The 22,237-nt window shown below is 39.3% G+C and overlaps 1 protein-coding gene across 1 annotated transcript in view; it reads left to right on the top strand.

Annotated features, from left to right (window-relative positions):
• The first annotated feature begins 1,801 nt into the window (after positions 1-1,801).
• Positions 1,802-22,237, top strand: part of CTTNBP2 (cortactin binding protein 2) — a 77,895-nt gene continuing 57,459 nt past the window's right edge. The window contains exons 1-2 of the mRNA XM_058804953.1: positions 1,802-1,981; positions 13,598-13,705. Coding sequence (XP_058660936.1) covers positions 1,913-1,981; positions 13,598-13,705 — 177 coding nt within the window. The 5' untranslated portion in view covers positions 1,802-1,912. The remainder of the gene's footprint in view (positions 1,982-13,597; positions 13,706-22,237) is intronic.

Genomic DNA, 22,237 nt, shown 5'->3' with positions numbered 1-22,237 from the left:
AGCAGAGCAAGAGATAAATAGTGCAGTCTTTGCTACATCATTGCTCTGACATATATGGCATTAAAAACCAGTATTTACACAGTATGTTGTGTTCATGCTTTGCACCAACTCAGAGACAAATAACTGACTGTGAGGGACAGCAGATGATTCTAATGCAATAGGGAAATACTGGTTATGATAATGGTAGACAGGAATCAGTAGGAGAAAAGATATTTTCAAGCAATTTTAAAAACTTCAGTATTTTAATCCATTTAAGAGAGGAGTATGACAGAGTTCATAGGAAACAAATTACTCTTGCTGCATTTCTTGAAGGCAAAGCACCAAATAATCTTCCAAATTTATATAAATAATAATAATGAGTAATGTATGTTACTTTGCTTTCAATAAAGAAGTCAAGCAACAATTTGTCCTAAACAAGTTAAATGGTATTAAGAGTGCTGAGAACTGAGAAAAACAAGCTTTTTTTAGGCTATGTGTCATCAATGTAGCTTAGCTTCAGTGATAGAAGGGATGTAAGCACACACTATAGTTATAAAAATGTAAAGCTTGAGCAGGAGAGCTGCTTTGCAAGAAGAAAGAAAAAACAAGCCCTAAACCAGAAAACATCTGTTTAACTGAATTTTATGTACCCTGTAGTGGATCCTATACACTTGCTCTGTTCAGTGTGCATCTACCTTACAACTGGAGTTTATTCTACCAATCACAGTTCCCCTTCTGGTGATGTAAAGGAGAAAAATTTCATGTATGGGTACTTCCATCCTTAGGCCCAGCATGCATAGAAGAACATGCTGTCTTTGATCAAGGCAGTGGCCCATTTCTGGTGCTGGTGTCAAGGGATTTAGTTCAGCAGACTTGAGGCAGCTTTGTGAAAGCAGGAGCTGGGCAAGGCTCAAAGGAGCCTGCTGTTGGTGGAAGTTCTATGTGGCTGCAGAGTAAACAGTGTTGCAAATTCAGCTTATATTAGATAAGTTGGTTCTACAGGGCAGTACATTTAGATTTGTTTTGGTGTAGGTCCCCATTGCCGGGGAAAAGCAGTACAGCAAGACCGTGAGGAACATCCCCTGGAGAGGGGCAGTGCAGGATGTTCCTGGGCAGGGAACATTCAGCTCAGTTGCCAAAACCTTCCTTTGGAAGGAATCCTGAACAGGATTTGGCTTCAGTACCCACCTGGAATGGCAAAGCCCAGCCCCAGGTCAGGATGGGCTCCAGCACCGCATCTGAGGTGCCAAAACACTGGGCCTGGCTGAGTGTCCACCCTCACACAAGGTCTGAAAACACGCCTTGAAAATAAGGCAGTCAAGCAATGGCTGGCAGCAGAGTGTTCCCCCAAACCTCTCCACAGGGGAGGGGGAGGGAGAGGTGACTCCTCCAGTCAGCACCCCCAGCAAGGAAGAGACACCGTTGCCCTTCCCTCAAAGACTTCAGTTGGTTTAGAGGTTTCACGGATCAGGTAAGCCAACCCACTGCAACTCCCTATTTTTTCGTCCCATCCACCAACCTTTCCTTTTCTTCTTCTGCTGCTAAACCACGGGGGTGGATAGGGAGGAGAGCAATGCGTGCGTGGGGCCCGGGTAGCGGTAGCGGGGACACTCCCCTCCGCCACCATTGCGCGCCGGCCGCCCGCGGCGAGGTCCCGCTCCCCCTCCGCCTGTCTCCGGGCCGCCGTATGGAGCACGGGGAGCGGGTGGGTGGGGAAGCCCGAGCGCCCGGCGGCGGCACTCGCTCGCCTCTGCCGGCGCAGGGGGCGGCTCGGCTCGGCTCGGCAGCCCCGCCTGCGCGGCGCCGCAGGGGTTAAGCGCCCTCGCTGCCGGCGGGATCGCAGCCGGCGGGGAGCGGGTTAAGCGCCTGGCGGCGGCTGCTCCGCCACTCGGCTCCGCACCGCGCTCCGCGCCGGAGCCGATACAGCGGGAAGATGGCGACGGAGGGAGCGAGCGGCGAGCCCGGCTCTGGCGGGCGGGAGGACTCGGCGGCCACGGCAGCGGTAATCGGCCTGGCGGGAGAGGGGGTGCGATCCAGCCGCGGCGAGGAGGGTTTCCCCATGGCGCTGGGACGAAGCCGTGCCCGGAGACCTGCCTCCGCCGCTCCGTCCCTCCGCCCTCCTTGTCCCCCGGGGCGGGACGGGGTTCGCTGTGGGACCCGCCGCCGCCGAGCCCCGTCCCGCCCCGGGCAAGAACAGAGAGAGGCGCGGGGTCTGCCTCCCTGCGGCTCTCCCTCTTCCCTCAGCGGGGGCGGTGGGTTCTCGCCCCCATTGTTCCTCCCGCTGCTCCGGCGCGGGGAACGGCGTGCGGCGCCCGTGAGGGGCATGGAGGGGGCTCCGCTTCCCGTCTCGCCTCTCCCGCACCCACCGCCCTTCCCGCTGCTTCGCACGGCGAGGGGGCTGCGCCCCGGCTCTCCGGGAGGGCTGAGGTGCTGACAGCGGCTGGGGCGGCGGGACCTGTCAGACCAAGGCGCGGGGAAATGTTGCTCTTTAACCCTTTGCCGGGCCCGCAAGGCGCTTGGCTTTCGCCTGCCGCTCGTGAGGCGTTTTCGGCGCAGAGGCACCGTCCTATTCCCCCGCCCCAAGTCCCTGTCCCGAGCCCCGGGTGTGTGGAGACTTCTCGGCTCCCAGGGCCCGCGCCCCAGGGGCAGGATCTGGCTCCCCGCTTCAGATATCCTCAGAAGCGGAGCAGAACGCCCTCCCTGCTGGCGTGTCCTCTCTGCGGGTGGGTGAGGCAGCTGGGAGGGATGCGGTGCGGTGCCAGCCGATGGTTACAGCGGTGTCCCCTGGGCCGGCCCTGGGCTCCTCTCTCCTGCTCCACACGCCCCCAGGCAAGGCTGCAAGGCTCGTCTGCTCGGGCGGTCTGCGCCTCTGCTGGGCCATGGCTCCTCCTCGCCCGTGCTGTGGCAGATCTCTGGCAGCCCGGCGGCTCTCCCTCTCCCGCTGCACCCCAGACCTGCCGTGGTCCGGCCTGTCTGGGCACTTCCCGGGTGAAGCAGCCCTCGGTACTCGCCTGGCCGACAGCCGCAGGTCCCGGGTCCGGCTGGGGCTGCTCGGTCTCGTAGCCACATGCGGAGTTGAGGGCGGTAAGACCGCGGTGGTGCCCGTTCTGATCGGGATCGTTCCTGACGGCGATGACTCCCGAAGCTAGGGGCACTAATTTCTCTGAAATTTAGGTTATTGCCAGCATTTTATTATTATCTTGTTTACTTCCAAACAGGCACTAGTTCTTATCTGAAACCTTGTTCCAACTGTGTTCATAATTGTCCTTGGTGTCTTAAAATCTACAGTGTTGTGGAAATTCAGTTTTCCTTTAAAAAAGCAAATCTAACACAGTGCATATTTATAACATCACTGTCTATTAAAACAATGACATAATGATAAAATGGATATTAAGGTAAGAATTACTAAAAACAAGCTTAAATACTTTAAAGCCCAGGTTTTCATCAAAATTATACTAAATTCTTTACTATATTCATATTAATACTGCCTTAATTTTCAGTTTTAAAATATCAAACAAGTAGCCTGTAATCAAATAGCACTTCAGTATTGCACTGTTAGGCAACGGAGTATAAGCCACTCATGCAATTTGGTGTTCTCATTGTGAAAGGTAGGAGGGCTATTTCTCCCCTGTGCACTCATTTTAAAATATGTTTTTAAAAGTGAAGAGATGATAGGATGTAAACTGTGTGTTTCTCCCTAACAAAAATAATAGCTATACTTGAGCAATAACAAAATATTTTTAAATACTGCTTTCCTTTTTAACTTATCTTCGGTTACTAATTTTTTGCTTTATGGTTTTTTCCTTACCAGTGTAAACATTTTATTGTTGATTAATTTTCTCTTGGAAAATAAAAAGAAAACCTTCGTGCAATTATTTTTTTTAAAAACAATACATTTATAATGCCTAAATATTTATTTTGTAGGGTTAGTATGAATAGCCTTTATTTTCTGTCTTTAAACTAGAGATACAGAATTATGAATTGGATCATCTGGCTTACTTTTTGGATGACCATAATGATTCAGATGACTGTTTTATAAGTCTCACTAAACTTCAACTTATAACAAAATATTGTTTTAAGTACAGTTTTAGGTTAGGGCTTTTTTGGGGTTTTAGTTTTGTTCTGTTTTATATTTTTTTCCTTCTAGTTCTCAGAATTCTGATTGTACAAATGGTGCAGTAAAAAGCTGTGAGCTTTCCTGAGCTTTTTCTGAAGAAGCAGTATTTGTATTAGTAATGTGTAAGTTTTATGCTGTAAGCAGAAGGACAGCACAATAGGCTTTCTTGATACTAAATTCTATTCTTGTGTCTTGATACATTATCAATAGCATCACTGGAAAATAAAGAGTTTTTCTGCTCTTTTCAGAAGCACTGTAGAAAAGAAAGGGAACTGCTTTACATTCACCAGGGAATTTGACTGGAAAAGCCTAGACTGTTCTATAGTGTGTTACATTTAGGAGCAAAGCTGATAATCTTGTTATTCTGAGTTTCCTAGGATAAAGCACAGCATTTGGTGAGCCCATCCCTTCATTCCAAAAATATACTGGTATTTTTATGGTGGTAAGGATGACAGGCAGAAATGGCAGGGGAGTGGTTCTGGTCCTTTTTCATACCTGCTCAGCATGATTGCACTGAAGTCAATGAAATTGTGTTGATGCAACTTGGACTAGAATTGAGAGAAAACATATGTGTGTGTTTTAAAACATCTTTGAATGACTTCCATCTGCCTAATGTCTACCAATAATGATTATATAATAGCAAGAAATAATCCAATTTGACAGTCTTTTTGTTGAAACATTGAACATCAGCCTGCTGTGCAGAGAGGGTTGGCTTGTCACACACTTTAGCTTCAGTGTAGATTTAACAAAGCCTATGAAAAGCCTGTTATATCAAACATGAAGTCTGTTGAAATTATTCAGTAAAATTATGGGGTTTGATTTTGCTTGACCAGTGATCAAAAGCAAAAATGTTATTTTCCCCTCAAAGACAGTACCTTCAGCTGTCTGTAAAGCTGTGCACGTAGTGGATATTGATAGAGTGCAATCTTGACTCCACTAGAGTGAGTAAGGATGTTGCTACAAAATTGCACTGAGAATGTGTGCATACCCCACAGCATCACTCTGGGTTGCTGTGGGTCATGTAACAGTACAAAAAAGTTGCACTACATTAAAAACCATCAATACTAAAAAAAAATGTAAACAGAGAAATTCCATGATACTTTGTGGTGACATTGTGGGGTATTTTATGCCTACCTTGGTGTATTCACTATTTATTGATCTGTAAGAATATTAGTAGTAGAACTGCCATTCTGGTCAATGTAATGAAATGCTAAATTATGGCTTGATGATATCAATTATATAGGCTGATTTAGGTCAGTTGGAAAGATTCTTGTCTGAAAACTACTGCAAGTAGTAGAAAATGAGACCATAGCCTTGAAAAGCAAAGACTATATCTCTTACAAGAGATGACATCCTAGAAAATGGTCACTTACAAAAGGACCATTAGCAACGCTGTTATCATCTGAATACAAGTTTTCAGTGTTGCATTATCATTCAGAGGAGGTATTTTCTCCTAGTCAGATGTGTGATGCCATTGTGTTTCAGCATGTAGGTGACATGCAGAGACAGCACAGTTCTGTCTGTTCTAGTGCTCCTGCTTCTCTGTGGTGAGACATTGGTCTCCATCCATCTTGCAGTGACACTTCCATCCTCCTTTCTTTCTCTCCTCCCCCTTCTCCAAACTACAGTACTGCCTTTTCTATGCCTTCTACTCCACAACCTGCAGCACATCTTCTCTTCCTGTGTTGTGAAGATCTTTGGGGATGAGAAAAGAAAGCCACTGAATGCAGTCCACTTTGTAAATGTTCCTTTCTCTTCTGAGTGTGGACTGTCACACTGTCTGTCATTAGAGGTGAAGTGCAGAGGTGAAAATTCTGAGCCAGATATGTGAAAGGGACATGGGAGGTGTAAAGTTGATGGATGCAGTAAGTTCTGTTGTTTTCCCTACTGCTTTGACTTCATTTGTGTGAGCATTGTTTTGGCCTCAGAGGGGATATAACGAGATGGAATAGAGTTGGAAACTGGGACAGGAAGAAAAGATCTCAGGAAAACAGCAGTTTGCAGTCTGGTTGTGCACCTACTCCTACCCAGGAAAAGGAACAATTGATTTAAAACAGCTGTATAATCCTTGAACATATAAGCCAGAAGCTGTCAAGGAGGCTTAGAGGAGATGTACTGGTATGTACAAGTGATACATGAGTTAAAGCTTTCTTGGGCCTTGTTTTGGTTCTCCCATAGCACAAAGTAAGGTGTAAAATTCTGGCCAACAGAGATAGCTTCAACAGTGTGTACCCATCTGTATTTAACCTGTAATTACTAATTGTGACTTGTTTGGAAGCAACTTGCTGAACATAAATTGCACATTAAACCTGAGAATTTAAACATGATTATAGAAGATTTGTGGACCTCAATCTTTATAGAAGCCTAAGTTGCACTGAACCTAGCTTACACTGAACTAAAAAATGGCAAAGTATCATTGTGGCTTTTAATAGATTGCAGAAAAGTTTTAACAGCCGTGACAATATCTGGGTATGTATAAAGGTCAGTGTCTTAGTAATTTTGTATGGGTTGGGGGCTGGTTGGTTGGGGTTTTTTTGTTGTTGTTTCCAAAACAGATTTCCCAGCTCTGAGGTATATTTGTGGTTAATGTTGAAACTGTTAAAAGTTTTGCTGTTGGTTGAAGCCAGGAAAGCCCACAATAGCTAACCAAAACCTCCCCCACACTGTTTAAAGAAAACCTTCTGATAAACCCAGAAAGCTGGGGAGGTGTGCTTGAGGAGGGCAGAATAAGTGGGTAACTTCTTGTGGTGAACAATCCAATAAAAATCATTGAGCTAATGGATGTTATAATTAAATGCATATACAGTACCCTCATGATCCGTTAGGTATGACTATGAAATTTTATGAGTCTTGAATGTTAACAGCAGATGATATTCTCTTCAGCAAAAAATTCCATATTATTTGGGGAGCAAATTCAATGACATTGCTTTTCCTTGGAGGATATTTCTCTGCTTTCATACCTGTTTCTGTTACTAAGAAAATTTCATAAAGGTTATATCTTCTGAAGTTCACCTTGGATGTGGTGGGGAATGGGCATGTATTTTTGCATCAGATAATTTCTAGTGAAGAAGAGGATCACAGATTCTTACCCTAGTTTCAGACTAAAGAACAGGCTTTCCACAGGCAAAGCAATAAACTGTGGTTTTCCCTGAAGTATTCATGAGTACTGTGTGGATATAATAACCACTTCTTTTAGCAGTCTCTCTGTTTGCAGTTTTCTTTATTAGAAAAGGGCTATGATTCATTTGACCACATACCCACTTCCTTTTATAGCTGGTGAAGTAAGTGGCTAGAAGGAATAACCTGTTTTAGAAACAGGTTTGTGAACTTCACTGGTTTTGAGTGAATGACTTAGGCAGCTGGCTCTTGAAGGTATGGGTAGAGGTGTGAATGGGTTCAAAACATTTAAATTTAGGTGTCTATGTTTATGCACAATATTTAATATCCTATTACAGTCAGTGGAGCCATGAGCAAATAGTTCTGCTGGTGGTTAGCTGAAGAGCTTTTTTGTTTGTTTGACTGGGCTGGTTCTACTCCATTGAAAATAAAAGGACCTCAAGTACCTGGCTAGCACAGCTGGTACCGTTAGGTACCTCCTTTACATACATACATACAGGACACACACCTTTAGGTTTTCACCTTTAGTGGCCGCTAGGGGTACTCTGGGGCATCCCAGCTGGACTTCTGCTGCTAGTCCAGTTGGCATGGATGACTCTCCTAAATTCTGGATCAAATCTGCCTGTCCCAGAAAAGCTGTCTCTGAGTCCTGGGACATTTCAAATCATAATAAGTAGCTCTCTATGGGAAACTAAAGAGAATTAGTGAAAATAGATATTTATACTTGATCAGATGAGTTGTACCTGGGAAACATACTTGGTGTTTTAAAACATCCAAGCCACGGTTGTGTTTCTCTGGTGCAGTTGTTTCATGGGTCTGGCAGATGTGGGGCCATCACTATACTAGAAGTTTATTTTGTGTAGCCTAATAAGTAATAGCAGATCTTTTTAATTTTTAGAACCTTATCTGGGAAGTCTGCTATGTGAATCCTCAAGAGGATTCTGCTGTGTATTGATGAGAACTCAAGTTAAAATATGTAATAAATGTAGATATGTACCTTTCCCTTCCCTTCTGAGAATACTTCTTTTTTTACTTTTGACAGTTTTTCCCTATGTGTCTTCTTGTACACTGTTTTTATTCTTCTCCCTGCCCCACTCCCACCCTTCCAGCCCTCAATTATGTTCCACAGGTTTCTTGCCCAAGTCCTGGATTATTACTCCATCTTTAAACAGCTTTCTGAGCAAGAAGGAACTTGTTTCCTATGGTCATTTGTGATTAATTCCCAGCTAATTTGTTTTTTGCCTTTGTTATGTTTAGGGGAAGTACAAAGTTGTGGCTTTTATACTTTACCTATCTCTTTGAGCTTCTGCTGAAGGCAGCAGAGTTTTGAACAGTTGCTGCAATAGCAGAATGAGCAGCACCTTTAGTTCCTGAGGTTGCCAGTGCTATCCACCAGGCTATGTCTGCAAAACCAAACTATTAGCACTGCCAATCTCATCTTTTTCTGGGGTATTTTTTGTTTTGGTTTTTGGTGTTTGTGTGGTTTTGGTTTCTTTTTCAGAGTGGGGTGATGCATTTAACTGTAAAGACTTTTACCACTTCTACTCTAAATTGCTTTGCATGTGAAAAAGACTCCTGTGCCTCATGGTGACCTTCCAATTTCATCTTCTTTCTATTTTTTCCAAAGGCAATGGAGGCTGGAAAATGCCTTTCCAATTTGATCACTGCTCTTCTGAGTAGTCCTTCTCTTGTTCAGAATTGATGGATTTTTCTTCCTTTTGGCTTGGCAGAGCTTATTTTAGTCTTTAGCAATGCTGGTACCATTTTGCCTGTATGGTTTTTGTGACACACATGCAGGTAGTTGGATGAGTTTACCTAATTAGCAGTTTGCTGTGTTGTTGGTGCAGGCAACATACGCCCCTGACAAAACTGATCTGGAAGAATAACATGGAGTTTTGGAGACAGAAAGAACTGAAGTAGTGTTTTTCAGGTACTTTATTCTTATAGATCAAATAAACCAAACATTTTGAAATATGAAAGAGGTAGAGGAAGAAGTTCTCTTGTGTTTTGGTTGTATATATGAAATATCTTTTAGGGCAATGTATTCCCATATCTCTGTATAAAACCAATACAATGGCTGGCTTGGTTACATAGTTGTTAAGTTGATGGTTAAATTTTTACAACCTGGCACTCTACCACAAGTACTCTAGCAAAACCCCAGGTGACACATAAGTCATGAGGTACTAATGCATTCTTTATTTTCTGGAGTTCTAAGACTTAGTGCTTCACTGGAAGATGTTAGGAAGAATACTTCTCTAGATCTGACCAGCAGTTTTTTCTGTGACTTGGCCGAACAGTGCTGCATCTGAATAAGAACTTGGGGCAGGCCTGCCATGACTGACATCTTGATGCACAGAAGATGGCACAGAGTGTTAAGAGGGAGGATAGTTTTATTTCATCATATGCTTTATCTGTTCAGGTCTTTAAGACGTTTTTACAACTGTCCTTGGGAATATTTCAGATGTTTAAACTGTGCATTTTGGTCCAGTTGGGTTATGTTGCAGCTCTGTGAGTGCTGATTCAGGGATTTGTATGGGGAGAAGACATGGTAGCATCTTCAGTGACTGCCATACACCTTCTTATCCTGTGTGAATGGATTTGATGTTGCTTGTCCATAGTGAACAAGTTGAAGATGACATTAAAGTACGGGAAAAAAGTAGTCATTCCAATTTCAGAATTTGTCAAATAAAGTTGTGAGGAAAAAAAGCCTCAGTGAGCATAAAATTATTAATAAACAAGACCAGAAAAATGATGTTATTCTCTTTCATCCTAAAAAGAATTTTTCTGTTTGTGTGGCTCTTCTGGTTGATTGTGGACAGTTTCATACGTTAAAATGAGAAGGCATCAGACAGAAGTAACTGACAAAAAAGGTGGTGATTCTACACAAAATGTGTAGTTGTGCTATGGAATGCTGTGGATGCTAAAATTACATAAAGATTCAAAGAGCAAGGGGGCAGGTTCACAACAGATATGTCAGCTGACGGCTGCTATATACAAAATGACAAAATTTCTGGCTCAGAAGGTGAACAAGCTGAAAATTGCTGGAGGTTGAGAGACTATTTCTGGGAAGTATCATTAAGGGCTTGTTTTGTTCTAGTCCTGATCTCAAGGCATCCCTTGTTGGCTGCTTTTGGAGACAAGATGCTTGGGTAAGTGGGTTTTTAGCCTCATATGCTAGAGTCATTTAGATATGAAGTGGTTTGGCTAGTTCTTATTTCATGTCTTTAAAATTAAAAATATAAAAATCATTTTACTATCTTGTTGGAATGTCTTTCTGTTAAAGTTTCTTTGTGTTTATTTATATCTAACCATAAATTACTAAAGAGCACACTTAACTGCTAGTTTTTGCTGTCTTTTTATGTTCTAGTTCAAGGTGTACACTTGAAAAAAATTTTTGTAATTGCTTAATCAGACGCTTAGTTAAAAATCTCATCACTGCACCACAGTATGTTGAAGAATGTCTATGTTTTTTTTTTTAAGAATATTTTCATTTATATCTCAGGAAAGACTGCAGATATTAGATGTTTCACCTGTGAGGGACAGTCTTTTGACAAAGATCTGCCTTTATACATATGCTGTACTTTTTTGGGTGCCCCTCTATTACTTGCTTTCTATGTAAAAAAAAATAGTCCTGTATTAGTTTTCCATCTAAAAAATTGAGACTTTCTTATAAAAGAAGTTGTATGAAGAAACCAATTTCTATCCCTGAAGTATTAGGTTTTGTGAAGTGGTTTGCAGAAGAAGGATGGTAGATAAGTGGTCCTTGTATCTGACCGAATTAAATTTAGTAATTAGAAGTGCCAAGTGTGAAAACTGCCGCAGCCTGGAAGGTAAAATCTACTCTACTGACACTAGATTACATGAGGAGCTGTAAAAGTTTAGTGACTTCTCATTTTATATGTGTCCTTAGATCAGCATTATATGAGCATTATATGGAATTGTGAGGAGCACTGTGAGAGGCTGCTGCAGCAGCATGTATTGGAAAAAAGCCTTCAGAGAAACCAGTTGTTTCTCATGATTCATTGGTATGGAGAGTAAGAGCTATTTTTTGGATTGCTGGAATAGTTTACCCAGGCAGCAAAAATAGAAGATAACTGTTGTTCAGCCTAAAGTTCTGGTTGGAATGGATGGCCCCATCTTCAAAACAGTTATGCTTAATAGAAATAGGGTGATTGGAGCATTTCTTATGAGGACAAACGAGGGAACCTCATCCTCAACCTCATCTGAAGGGAGGGTGCCAAGGGGATGGAGCCCAGGCTGTGCTGAGTGGTACCAAGCGGTCATAGGAGAGGCAATGGGCAGAACCTGGTGCACAGGAAGTTCCACCTGAGTATGAGGAGGAACTTATTACTGTGCAGGTGACTGAGCACTGGAGCAGGTTGCCCAGAGAGGCTGTGGAGATATTCAGGATGTGTCTGGACATAACCCTGTGCTCTGGGATGCCCCACTTGTGCAGGGAGCTTGATCCGTGTTACTGACCTGAATGAGGAAACTCAAGCCAACATATAGTGCATGTAAATAGCTGAAGCTCTGGCACAGAGTTCTAGCCATTTCTGCACCTCTGCATCTTTTAACTGCAAAGTAAAAGTGTAACACTAATACTAGCACAGATCCAACTTTTGGGTATTTTAGATCTATGGCCTTCTAGCCTGAGGGAAGAACAACTGTTCTCCCATCCTCTAGCCTTGAAAAAGTAGAAATGGTACTTGCCTTAATCCTTATTGGATTTTTCTCTACTGAAGTTAAGTTCTGAGTAGCTGAATGTTAAGATTGTATGTGCTTTGGAGAAAACACAGTATATCCACATACATTGCTCACCTAATTTGGTGATTACTTCACAGTAACAGCAACAGATTACTTCACACTGAAGATAGCTGAGTGTTTGCTTTGCAAGGCATTCTAGTAAACACATCTAGATCATAGCTAGGAGTCTAGTGTTTACCTTACAGGAAATAATAGCATATTGAAAATCAATCTGGGCAGCTGAATCTAGCACATGGAATAATTTTTTTTTCTCTCTCTGAAATTAATCCCCTTCCAAATTCACTAAGTGCCTACTTGTGTTAGCATTGTGGATGGTGAAAAACAGAATTACATTAATTTTATCTACCTTTGTGATTTTGTGAATATTATAACATTTTCCTCATCACACCTCCAAATTCAAGACTTCCAGCTTTGTAGCATTTTCCCATATAGTACTTACTCCTTTTCTCTTCATTCTTTTGGTTAGCCAATTCTGTACTTTTTAGATAAAGACTTTATGCAGTCCTTGAGATGTGGGATTACCAGGGGTTTATATAGCAGTAAAAGGAGGCTGTTCACCTGTAAGTGAAGAATTATGTGCCAGCTTCCACATGAAATAGCTGTATCTGCCACTTCTCTGTCCTTTTTCCAGGCAATTTATGAAGAACTTGAATAATAAGGCTGGTCCCAGAGGTGCCCCCTGCTTTCCTATTTCCATCTTGGAGCGTGGTTGTTACCCATGATGTTTGTTTCCTATCCATTAAGTGTCTTTTATTCTTACATATTTGGATAGGAGTTTCTGTATAATATTGGATGTAGAACCTTGTCCAAAGCTTCTGGAAAATTCAAATTCATCAGTGTCCAGTGGATCCACTTTACCATGTGCCTGTTGATGTTGTTACAGAACTGCTACAGTTTGTGAAGTGAATTTGTTTTTACAGAGGCCGTGCTGGTATTCCCAGTGTACACTGAATATGTGCTCAGTGATTTTATTCATCAGTATAAACCCATTCTCCTGTCTTGCCCAGGGTGGCAGTCAGACCTACACCATTGTTATTAACTGTGGAATGAAAAGACACTGCTGCTAAGAATGTTAGTGCCTCCTAAACCTGAACTGTTCCCTCCAGCCAAACAAATGAGACTGCAAATAAAGCATGCACATAAGACTACATGTCTTTTCACAAATTGTTCTTCAGAAGTTCACATTCGGCCCAGTGTGTGGTGCTAACTTGGTAGCTGTTTGCACAGGTGCCTTAGGTGTGCTGTGGTTAAGATCCTTTCCCCCTCTCTTGCCTTCCTCTCTGTAGTGCTGTTTCACATCTGTTCAATTGTTTCAGCCTCTGTGAAACTGCACAAGGGAACAAAGTCACAAAGTTACCTGCTTTACCATTTCACCTTCATCATTCACAAGACATTGCAGGACTGATCCCTTGCAACAGTTTGAAACAATATAATATGGGAGAGCTTTCATTTCTGTACTTAAAATAATCAGACTATCTGCTATTAATTTTGACTTTATATAGTACAAATAAAGACACCAGCTTTTGACAACTGTAGATAAATGCTGACACATCTGTGTTTTACAGTAAATTACAGTAACTATTGTAGTCAGTGTGGTCATCAGTGTTTTATTTCTTACAGACAAGAGAGTTTGATGTGGATAACCTGAGCAAGCCAGAACTGAGAATGCTGTTGAGTGTAATGGAAGGAGAGCTAGAAGCACGAGACCTTGTGATCGAAGCCTTGCGGGTAAGTTACTCCGTTGTTGTGGTTTGCTTTTAGGCTGTTTTTGAAATTCTTTTGCCTCTTCCTTTGTACTGTACATAGAATATTGTTAGTGGAGGAGTAAATTGTGATTTTTAAAGTTTTGGTTTCCTGAATGTCAATAATCACAAAATATGTTCTTGTTTAGTTGTAGCCATTTGATATTTCTGTGTAAGTTTGGTCCAAAACACCAACACAATTTCAAACAAATAAGTGAAAAACCTGTGATACTGCTTGCTCTTTAAATTACTTTATATTCTAAAGTCTGTTATTTGTGAAAGGAAGGAATCACTTCAAAGAAAAATTCGGTCCATTTGTAATTTGTTCTGATGGGCTATATTCATTCATACATTCTATTCAGTGCTCTCATTTTCAGTGAGATGGAAGTAGGGACAAATATTTTTGTAGCTTTTTTTGTTTGCTTGCCTTCTTTAATATAAGGTGAAATACAAGATACATGCTCTTAACAGCACATACAAGTATTTGGTTAGATTTTTATTGTTAGGCACATGTGAAGGTTAGTTTTCTGCTTCAGAAGATTGCAGTCTGAAAGGCAACTTAGTTGGAACTAAGTTTGGAAATGTACAAACAAAACTAGTTAAAATACAATTTTTTTAAAATGACCGTATTGATTTTAATGTTGATCTGGAACAAAATAAAATTTAACAGAGCTGCCAAACAGACTGCAGGTTTGGGTGAAAAACATTATTCTATGGTTTAAAAATATTTATAGCTTCATTCTTGAATAAGGAGAAATTGTACTCTTCAAGGTATTGAAAGTATTGCAAAGTTAAACCTTAATGTAATAAAATACATCTAGTGCTAGTCGTATGTATAATGATTATCAAGTAGACTGGGAACATTTCCCATTTGAAATATCACAGTAACATATTTAAATGCATTTTTATTCAGTTTTAAGTTGTTTTGTGATGGCTTCAGATCACCTGTTGCAAATGGAGCTTTAAGGTAGCTGACATTGATATACATGAATTAATAACTGAAGGCATTATAGGTATAAATCTCTCTTCTAAAATGTAATTATCATTTTGTAATGACAATAAGACACTAGGAGCAATATTTTTCTGGAGTATTACTGCACTTCAAAGTTATTTTTATGTTTGGCTTTCAGTTATGTGCTTATGTTGAAATGTGCTGCTTTTTCATCTTGCTGTTTCACAATTTCACGGTTCATTTTCTGGACAAGGAATTTTATTTTCCCTGTCTGCCAGGTAAAGTTTTGTAAAGTGAAAATAATGTGCACAGCACATCCAGAAATTCTTTTTTTTTCTCTTCTAACTTTGAAGGAATGCAAATAGAATATTCAGTCAATTTTTTCTAGTAAATATTCAGGAAAAACCTACTATGCTACATATAAAAAAGTATATATTGAAATGGATCAAAATGGAGAAAAAAAGGGGAAAATGCAGTAAACATTTAATGATAGTAAACATTAAGTATTCAGAACAGTGCAGATCCAGGAGGAAAAAAGTCTATATCAAATTCAGATGCACCTGCTGAAATGGCTAGTATGTATATAGTGAGTTTTGATGATGAACACAGATAAATATGAAAAATAGTTCAATTTCACATAAGGTATTTAAATGTTGAAATTTGGGGGGGGGGTGGGATATTTTTGTTTGGTAGTTTTTTGGGTTTTTTTCTCCTGTATCTGAATCTCTAGTTTCTCTAAACAAACTCTGTGTATAACTCAAATCTCCCTGGCAGCTTGCCTGGTTAGCAGCACCAGTACTGGGAAGCTTGGAAGCTGTACCTGCTGAAGAACTGTAGGCTGATATGTTGTAGCATGATACTTCTGGATCTTCTTGGGAAGCCACAAGTCAGCAGCATTAGTAGCTGGATTCTCTGAGCAGCACACAAAAACAACTAGCTAGCCAAATAGAAAAGTGTGTAACAAGAAAATTCCATTGGAATTGTGTCAGATTTAATACTTTGATTTGCTGCAACAAACAGGTGTACATAGTTTGCTATCCTTAAAGCAAGAAGGAAATAACATTTCAAAAAGAGATGATGGTCTGTTTCAAAATCAGTAAAGGTTTGTGAGTGTATTTTTGTGTGATGGAGAAGTTGGCCTGTTGGGGGGTTTCTGTTATCCTAGTAGTAGCTCAGGGCTGTTTCAAAGCCCAATTTCTATGATAGATCAGAGCCTGATAATTTCCAACAGTATAGTAGAGAATGTGTTCTTCCTTTCCTCTTAAGTGAAAGGCCAGCAGTTTGAGATTATGTGAAGAAATCTTGTTAAATTAAACATCCTGGGGGCTGGGATGGGGAGGGAAGATAAGTTTAGTTAGTAGAGTGTTGATTTTTATTAAGGTAATGGAATTTGTACCACATGATAAATTAGAAAGAATCAAACCCAGTGTCACATATAACAGTTAAAGCTTTTTATTGTGCCTTTTATTCATCATGTGCTGTAGAGTTTCCATTGGATTTTATATAAATTTTAGATGCCTTGATGATCACTTTTGAAACAAAACTAAAACTTCAAGAAGAAATTTGTAGCAAATATGCAGATGTCATCTGTTTATAACTGATTCCTGTGTGAAATAGTTACAGTAATTATTAATCAGGGCAGTTTAAGTTGCTGGACAAGTTCAGCCCTTTGAAAACCAACAGACTTGGAAAAGTAATGCTTAGAGTCAAATTTCCATGTTTATTCTCCAAGTCATAACTTAATTTACTGTGGAGAAGAGCATCAGGATTCATCTCAAAGGATCTTTGTGTAAATCTTTCTCACTAGAGCTCTGATTTTGTATAACCACTACACCAAGTGATGAACATGATTTCTCTGTTTTTGAATCTCTATTTTCTGTATTTTAGTAGCTTCACGATCATGGTTATGCTACAATTAAAATTAGATTACCATTTAAATCATTAAAATTATTCAATTAATGAGAAATAACTTGCTGATTAATTGCTATTGAGTGTCCATATAGTTAAAGATGTAGGAAGACTTAACTATAGCTGCTGCCTGCATCTGTCTCAATTATCCAAATAAACTGTCTGCCTGCAATAAGGGGATAATTTATTCCTAATGTGCAGGTAATGTGGCCATATAACCAAAGTACTGGTCTGACCTCCCACAGCTGTGATCTCAGATACAATGTTCATATGTTGGGTTTTTTCCCCCAGACAAACAGTGGTTGCTGTGGCTGTTTATTTTCTAGAGGATCTTTTTTATGTGCATTGACCCTCATATGAGGAATTGATGTGGTAGTAATAGCTATCAAGAATAGGATTGTAAATACTAAATACTGCATTTTGTAGTAAATGTCTCATAAAGTTAAATCATTCAGAGGTTATTTTTCATCTAAAATTTTAAAGCCACATTCAGTTGGGATTTCTGTTTATGGTACAAATACATTTATGTGCTTATGTAGATTTCATTAGGTGGTAAATGGTAAATTGAAAATGTATGCTTGCTTCTGTGGTATATGTTATTTAATATAAACAAAAAAGACGAATTTTTACAATAATAGATTTTTTTAATATACCACAGTGCATGGATTTAGAACTTTATTTGGTTGTTGAGAAAAATCACTAGTGAATTAAAAAAATATCTAAAATAACTGCCAATACCAACAGTGGATATATTTTTTGGTTAATTAAAATTGACTGCAGTATCAGTGAGCTTTTTTCTGAGCTTAAGTGAGCTCCAAATCAACAGATTCTGTATATGTGCTTGGCTGAGTCAGGAAGACAATATGTGAATGGGGATGTGAACTTGGTTATAGGTGTTTCTTCAGTGTTGGAAAACCCTACTATATTTAATTTTTACTGTAACTTCCTAAGATATGAAAGCTTATTTTCTGTATATGTGTTGGTACCAACATCTGTTTAATCTTTCACCCAGTTTTTTAAAATCTGACAAAATGCTAAACATTTCAAAAATAGGTAGTGTCATAAAACCAGGCAGCTGACTAAGAAAATTTGTACTGTTTTTAGGGCCTTAGTTAAAGGGAAGGCAGAGATTTGTGTTGTCCTTTATTGAGCGCTGTATAGGAATTGTAGAGTACTGAGCTAGGGAAAGTCAGACTTTGCTAATTGGACTGCTCAGAGAATTTGAGTCAGACTACCTAAATTTATAAAAAGATAATAAGAAAAAAATCACTGGTGTAGAAGCTAGTTCTGGGTGAATTTCATCTCACTGAATCTAAGCATTTTGTCAGGCATGCATTTTAATCAGTGGAGCTACAAATAAATCATAGTTTCTGCATTATGTCCAAGTAGAAATCCATGTAAGACAATTTGTGACTTGCCTTAGCAAAAATATATGAGTTCTTGAAGAATTCTTTAATGGAGGTACAAATATTAATGTAATGAAGTAGATAGGTCAAAAGGAAGCAAATAATGCATCCTGTAACAATACCTCATACTCACATTCAAGTTTAGTCACCAATTCTATTAGCTTTATTTAAAAATCTTACAGTCTAAAAAAGCAAGTTTTAAAAGGATAAACAGCTTTTAAGAGAGTATAGTGATTACTGTGTAGATTTGCACAATGTTTCTTTGACATAGCTGATGCATAGTATATTGACTGCCAGTTTTCAGCTTCCAGCTCAAGTCTTTCCAAAGGGAGGATCACAGAAGGCTCACTTGTTTTAGAATCATGAGATTTTTTCAGAAATTATGGGTAGCTTATAAGTATTGGAGTTTATAATGATAAAGGCATTTTTTACATATCTGTTAAAAGTGTGTGTGAATGAACTGCTTGAGTGGACCTGCCTTAGCATTCTGATTAAGAACATGCTTTTGAAGAAACTGTCCCCATTGTCTGCACCTAACTTTGCTTTGATTTGCCTCACAGACTACTCTTGGACTGTGTCAGCTGAACTGACAGCAGCTAGTCCTAAGTAAGACTTCTTTGTTCTTCCAAAAAGCAGGGCCTTGGAACATAGGGTCTTTTTCCTAATGGAGTCTTTTTCTTCCCAAAGAGTGGACTGCATTTTTTGCTTAAGCTAGTTTGCTTTCAAGTCCTGGGCTGTGCATTGTGGAAGGCTTTTATTGGTAAACGTGTCTTTAAATTTTGATCCACAATGATTGAACACTCTACAGTATAGTTTTATTTTAATCTCATTGAAAACATGAACTGTTGTGATGATAATTAGTAAAAGTAGATGTATTTCTATATCACTTTTGCAGTTCAGTAAGCATATGTATAGATCAAACAGTATTTCAGACACCCTGAGTTTATCACAGTTTATCACAAGAGTATACTGTATAGTTACCATAGATTTTTGAAGGGTCATTGGGAATGATACTGGGATTCCTTTGCAAAACGTGTGGCCTTTCAGGCTCAGCCTATGCATTTCCAGTAATGCATAGGCTGTTCTTGGGGAAAAAAAAAATTGCACGGAGAGCTGTAGGTACTTGCAAGCTGTACTTGCCTACTTTGAAATTTCTGCTTACCAGTGAGTCCTGTCTAGGTAAAGAGCTTCTTTCAGTTGGTCAAGACAAGACTTTTGCCTACTGTAGGCTGAGATTTTGGGTTAAAAAAATTTGATTTATCAGTTAGAGTTTCCATATCCTTGTAATGTTATTTGTTGTCTTTTGCATCTTGTCATGGGGTGATACTTGGTTTTGTCTGTGCACTGGAAGTTAAACCTTAAAATAGAGCTGTTGCCAACACAATAACTGTCAGCTGTGTATGAATAAAGTTTTTTTTTATCCTCAACTACTGCACAAAGTCAGCAAGATTTGTACTATAAGACTTAGGACTTCAGAATTAATTTTGGGGTTAGAGGGGAAGAAGTATGGGAGATATCAGGAAAAGTGGAATGAATCCTTGTTATTTAGTTGCTCTCAAATTGACTGATAGGGAGAAAAATTACACATATATTAAGTGTAATCTGTCAAAGGGAGCTACAGATACTATAAATGTAGACCCTTACCTGCAGTAATTGTTCTAAGTTGGGAATCTGAAATGTGAATTCGAATTTCTCCTATGCATGTGAATCCTGTGAATCCAGAATAGAGTAACAGTGCACAGAAAGTGGCTTTGAAGGTTTCTGACAGCCAGTAAGGCAGCCTGTTTTGTAGCCAGGTGTCTTGGGAAAATGGTAACTGTAGAAGGAGGAGCAGTAGATGTTAAACTGTGTGTAACAGAAGGTTAGTGTGTTGTAGACAGTGTGATGGCAGTTTTTGGTCTTGGTGGCAGAAATGAACCATGAAATAGAAGTCAAATAAGGCCTTATTTGCATTGTCATTTTTGCATATTGTAATTTCTTTGCATAAAATTAATTTGTAATAAATTTTTGGGAGCTAATAATCTGCAGGTTGTCCTTGCTCATCTCTACATATTATGTCTTTGCTTAGCAGTTAACTACTTCTGATTTATTTGATTTAATGATGGTTGTGTATGCATTTTCTCTTCTCTTAAATATAATTTATCTTTACCTGTCCAATGTGTCTGGTTATGCTTAGAATTTTTACTTTCCTAACAAGAGTTTAGTGTACTTTTCTGGATGGATCAGACAAAATCTAGTATTTCACTATTGCAAGCTATTTAAAATTGATTTCAAGTAAATTATGAAATAGAGATAAGCCTCAGATAAGTTATTGGATGAAATTATTTGTTGTAGTATATAGTATATAGTTTGTTTAGTTTGAAACTGTTTCTATGTCTGTTCATTTCAAATTTTAGAGTAATGAAGCATGCTTTTTGAACCTAATTGAAAAGGCATTGTTTATTACAGCCTTACTGTTCAGATTTTGATTTGCCCCTATTTGATCATGGTTTATATATTCTGTTACTTTATATTGTGTTATATTTACTTACATTCATTTTTTTCTAGTAGTAATTGTGTAAGTGTACACTTTGTTATGAATGGAATCAAGTCTCACTTTTTCCAATAGATGTTGGGCTTGTGGCAGCAGCAATCCCTGGACTAAGTAACTTTGATGATCTGAGTGGTCCTGCTATTTTGACACATATAAAGGCCACTTCTAGAATTTATTGCCAAAATAAATTTTCAGTCATGTTAAATCACTTCTTGTGGTAGTTATTTGCTGTTCACCAAAGGGGGACATTAAGCTTTTCCTAAACCATCTGCATCTGTGCTGCTTCACTACTCAGGTGAATTCACAGAATCATAGAATTTCTAGGTTGGAGGAGACCTTTAAGATCATTGAGTCCAACCCAAGTTCTACTACCTCAACTAGGTCATGGCACCAAGTGCCACATCCAGTCTTCCCTTAAACACATCGAGGGATGGTGACTTCACCATCCTGTATTCCAGGCTCTCCTAAAGCTGGAGAACACAATTATGAATCTATGAGGCTTATTTTCTAGTGTGAAATTCTATGGCCTTGCATTGCAAACAGCCTTTTCACTCTTCATTCCAGCAGTGATTGTTAAATTGATCATAATCTTCTTGTCTTTTTCACATAAGATCTGAATATCTTTATTGCTGGCAGGCATGATCCTACCAATTTACCTGAAAGTATTCTGCTGTTTTTTTATTTGGATAAATATTTTTTTATTTTAAATTTTTTATTTTTTATTTGGATAAATTCTGTTTGCTTTTCCTACTTTATTTCTCCCACCCTTGTTTGATCTTTCTGCATAATCCAACATAAATTAGTGGGTAGAGATAGATGCACACGTTATTTGTAATAGTAACAATAATAATAAAATATCACAACATGATGTTAATCTCCATTTCTTTGATCTTTGTGAATTATGCAGATGTGACTTTTTAAAAATGTTTTATCTGTTTGCCATCATTACCCACATTACTGACAATGAAAAATGTAACTGGGTCATCTGTTATCTATGTTACATTACCCAAAATTTTCCATTTCCTAGTTCAGGGAACACATTTTCCCTATGCCACTAAATGGTACAGGTAGTTTCACTGATAGCAATGCTCAAGTACAACTGAGTACATAACTTTTTTTCCTTGGTTTTTGTGTTAGTGTTGCTGAAGAAGAAATTTAAAAGGTGTAAGGTTTGTTCTTGGTTCTTCCAAAAAAAAGGTAATAATCTGTCAAAAATAATTGTGAATGAGACAAGAGATTTGATTGCAGCCCTTTTCAACACCTTTGCAAATACACAGTTTCGATTACTTTTGTTGGTTTTGGGTGTGTATGTTCCCAGGCATTTCTCCCTTCCACACCATTTTGATGCTGTTCAAATGGTGGACAGATCCTTCCACCTGCTGCTCTCGCAGAGAGGGGCATAGGTCTTAGAAGCTCTGTCACTGTAGTAAAAATACTTACCACTAGGTCTCTTACTACAGACAGAGTTTCATTTTTATTAATAAATGAAAAATTTGAGAAAATAAAGCAACAGTGATTATGGTGAACTAGCACTGAGGTAGCAAAGTAAAATTTCAGCTACATATTTTGGAGATATAAGCTGTTACGTGACAATTTTAAAATTGCTAACTGTAATGCTATTAAAGGAGTTCTAGCTGAAAAATTGCTTTGAAGTTTTGAAAAACAGCATAAAACCCAAGACATAAAATCCAGTGTTGCTTATTTTAAAATGTGCCTTTC

This window comes from Ammospiza caudacuta, chromosome 5 (genome assembly GCF_027887145.1).
Source record: "Ammospiza caudacuta isolate bAmmCau1 chromosome 5, bAmmCau1.pri, whole genome shotgun sequence".
Taxonomy (NCBI): Eukaryota; Metazoa; Chordata; class Aves; order Passeriformes; family Passerellidae; genus Ammospiza; species Ammospiza caudacuta.
This window is presented reverse-complemented; position numbering and strand designations above follow the sequence as displayed.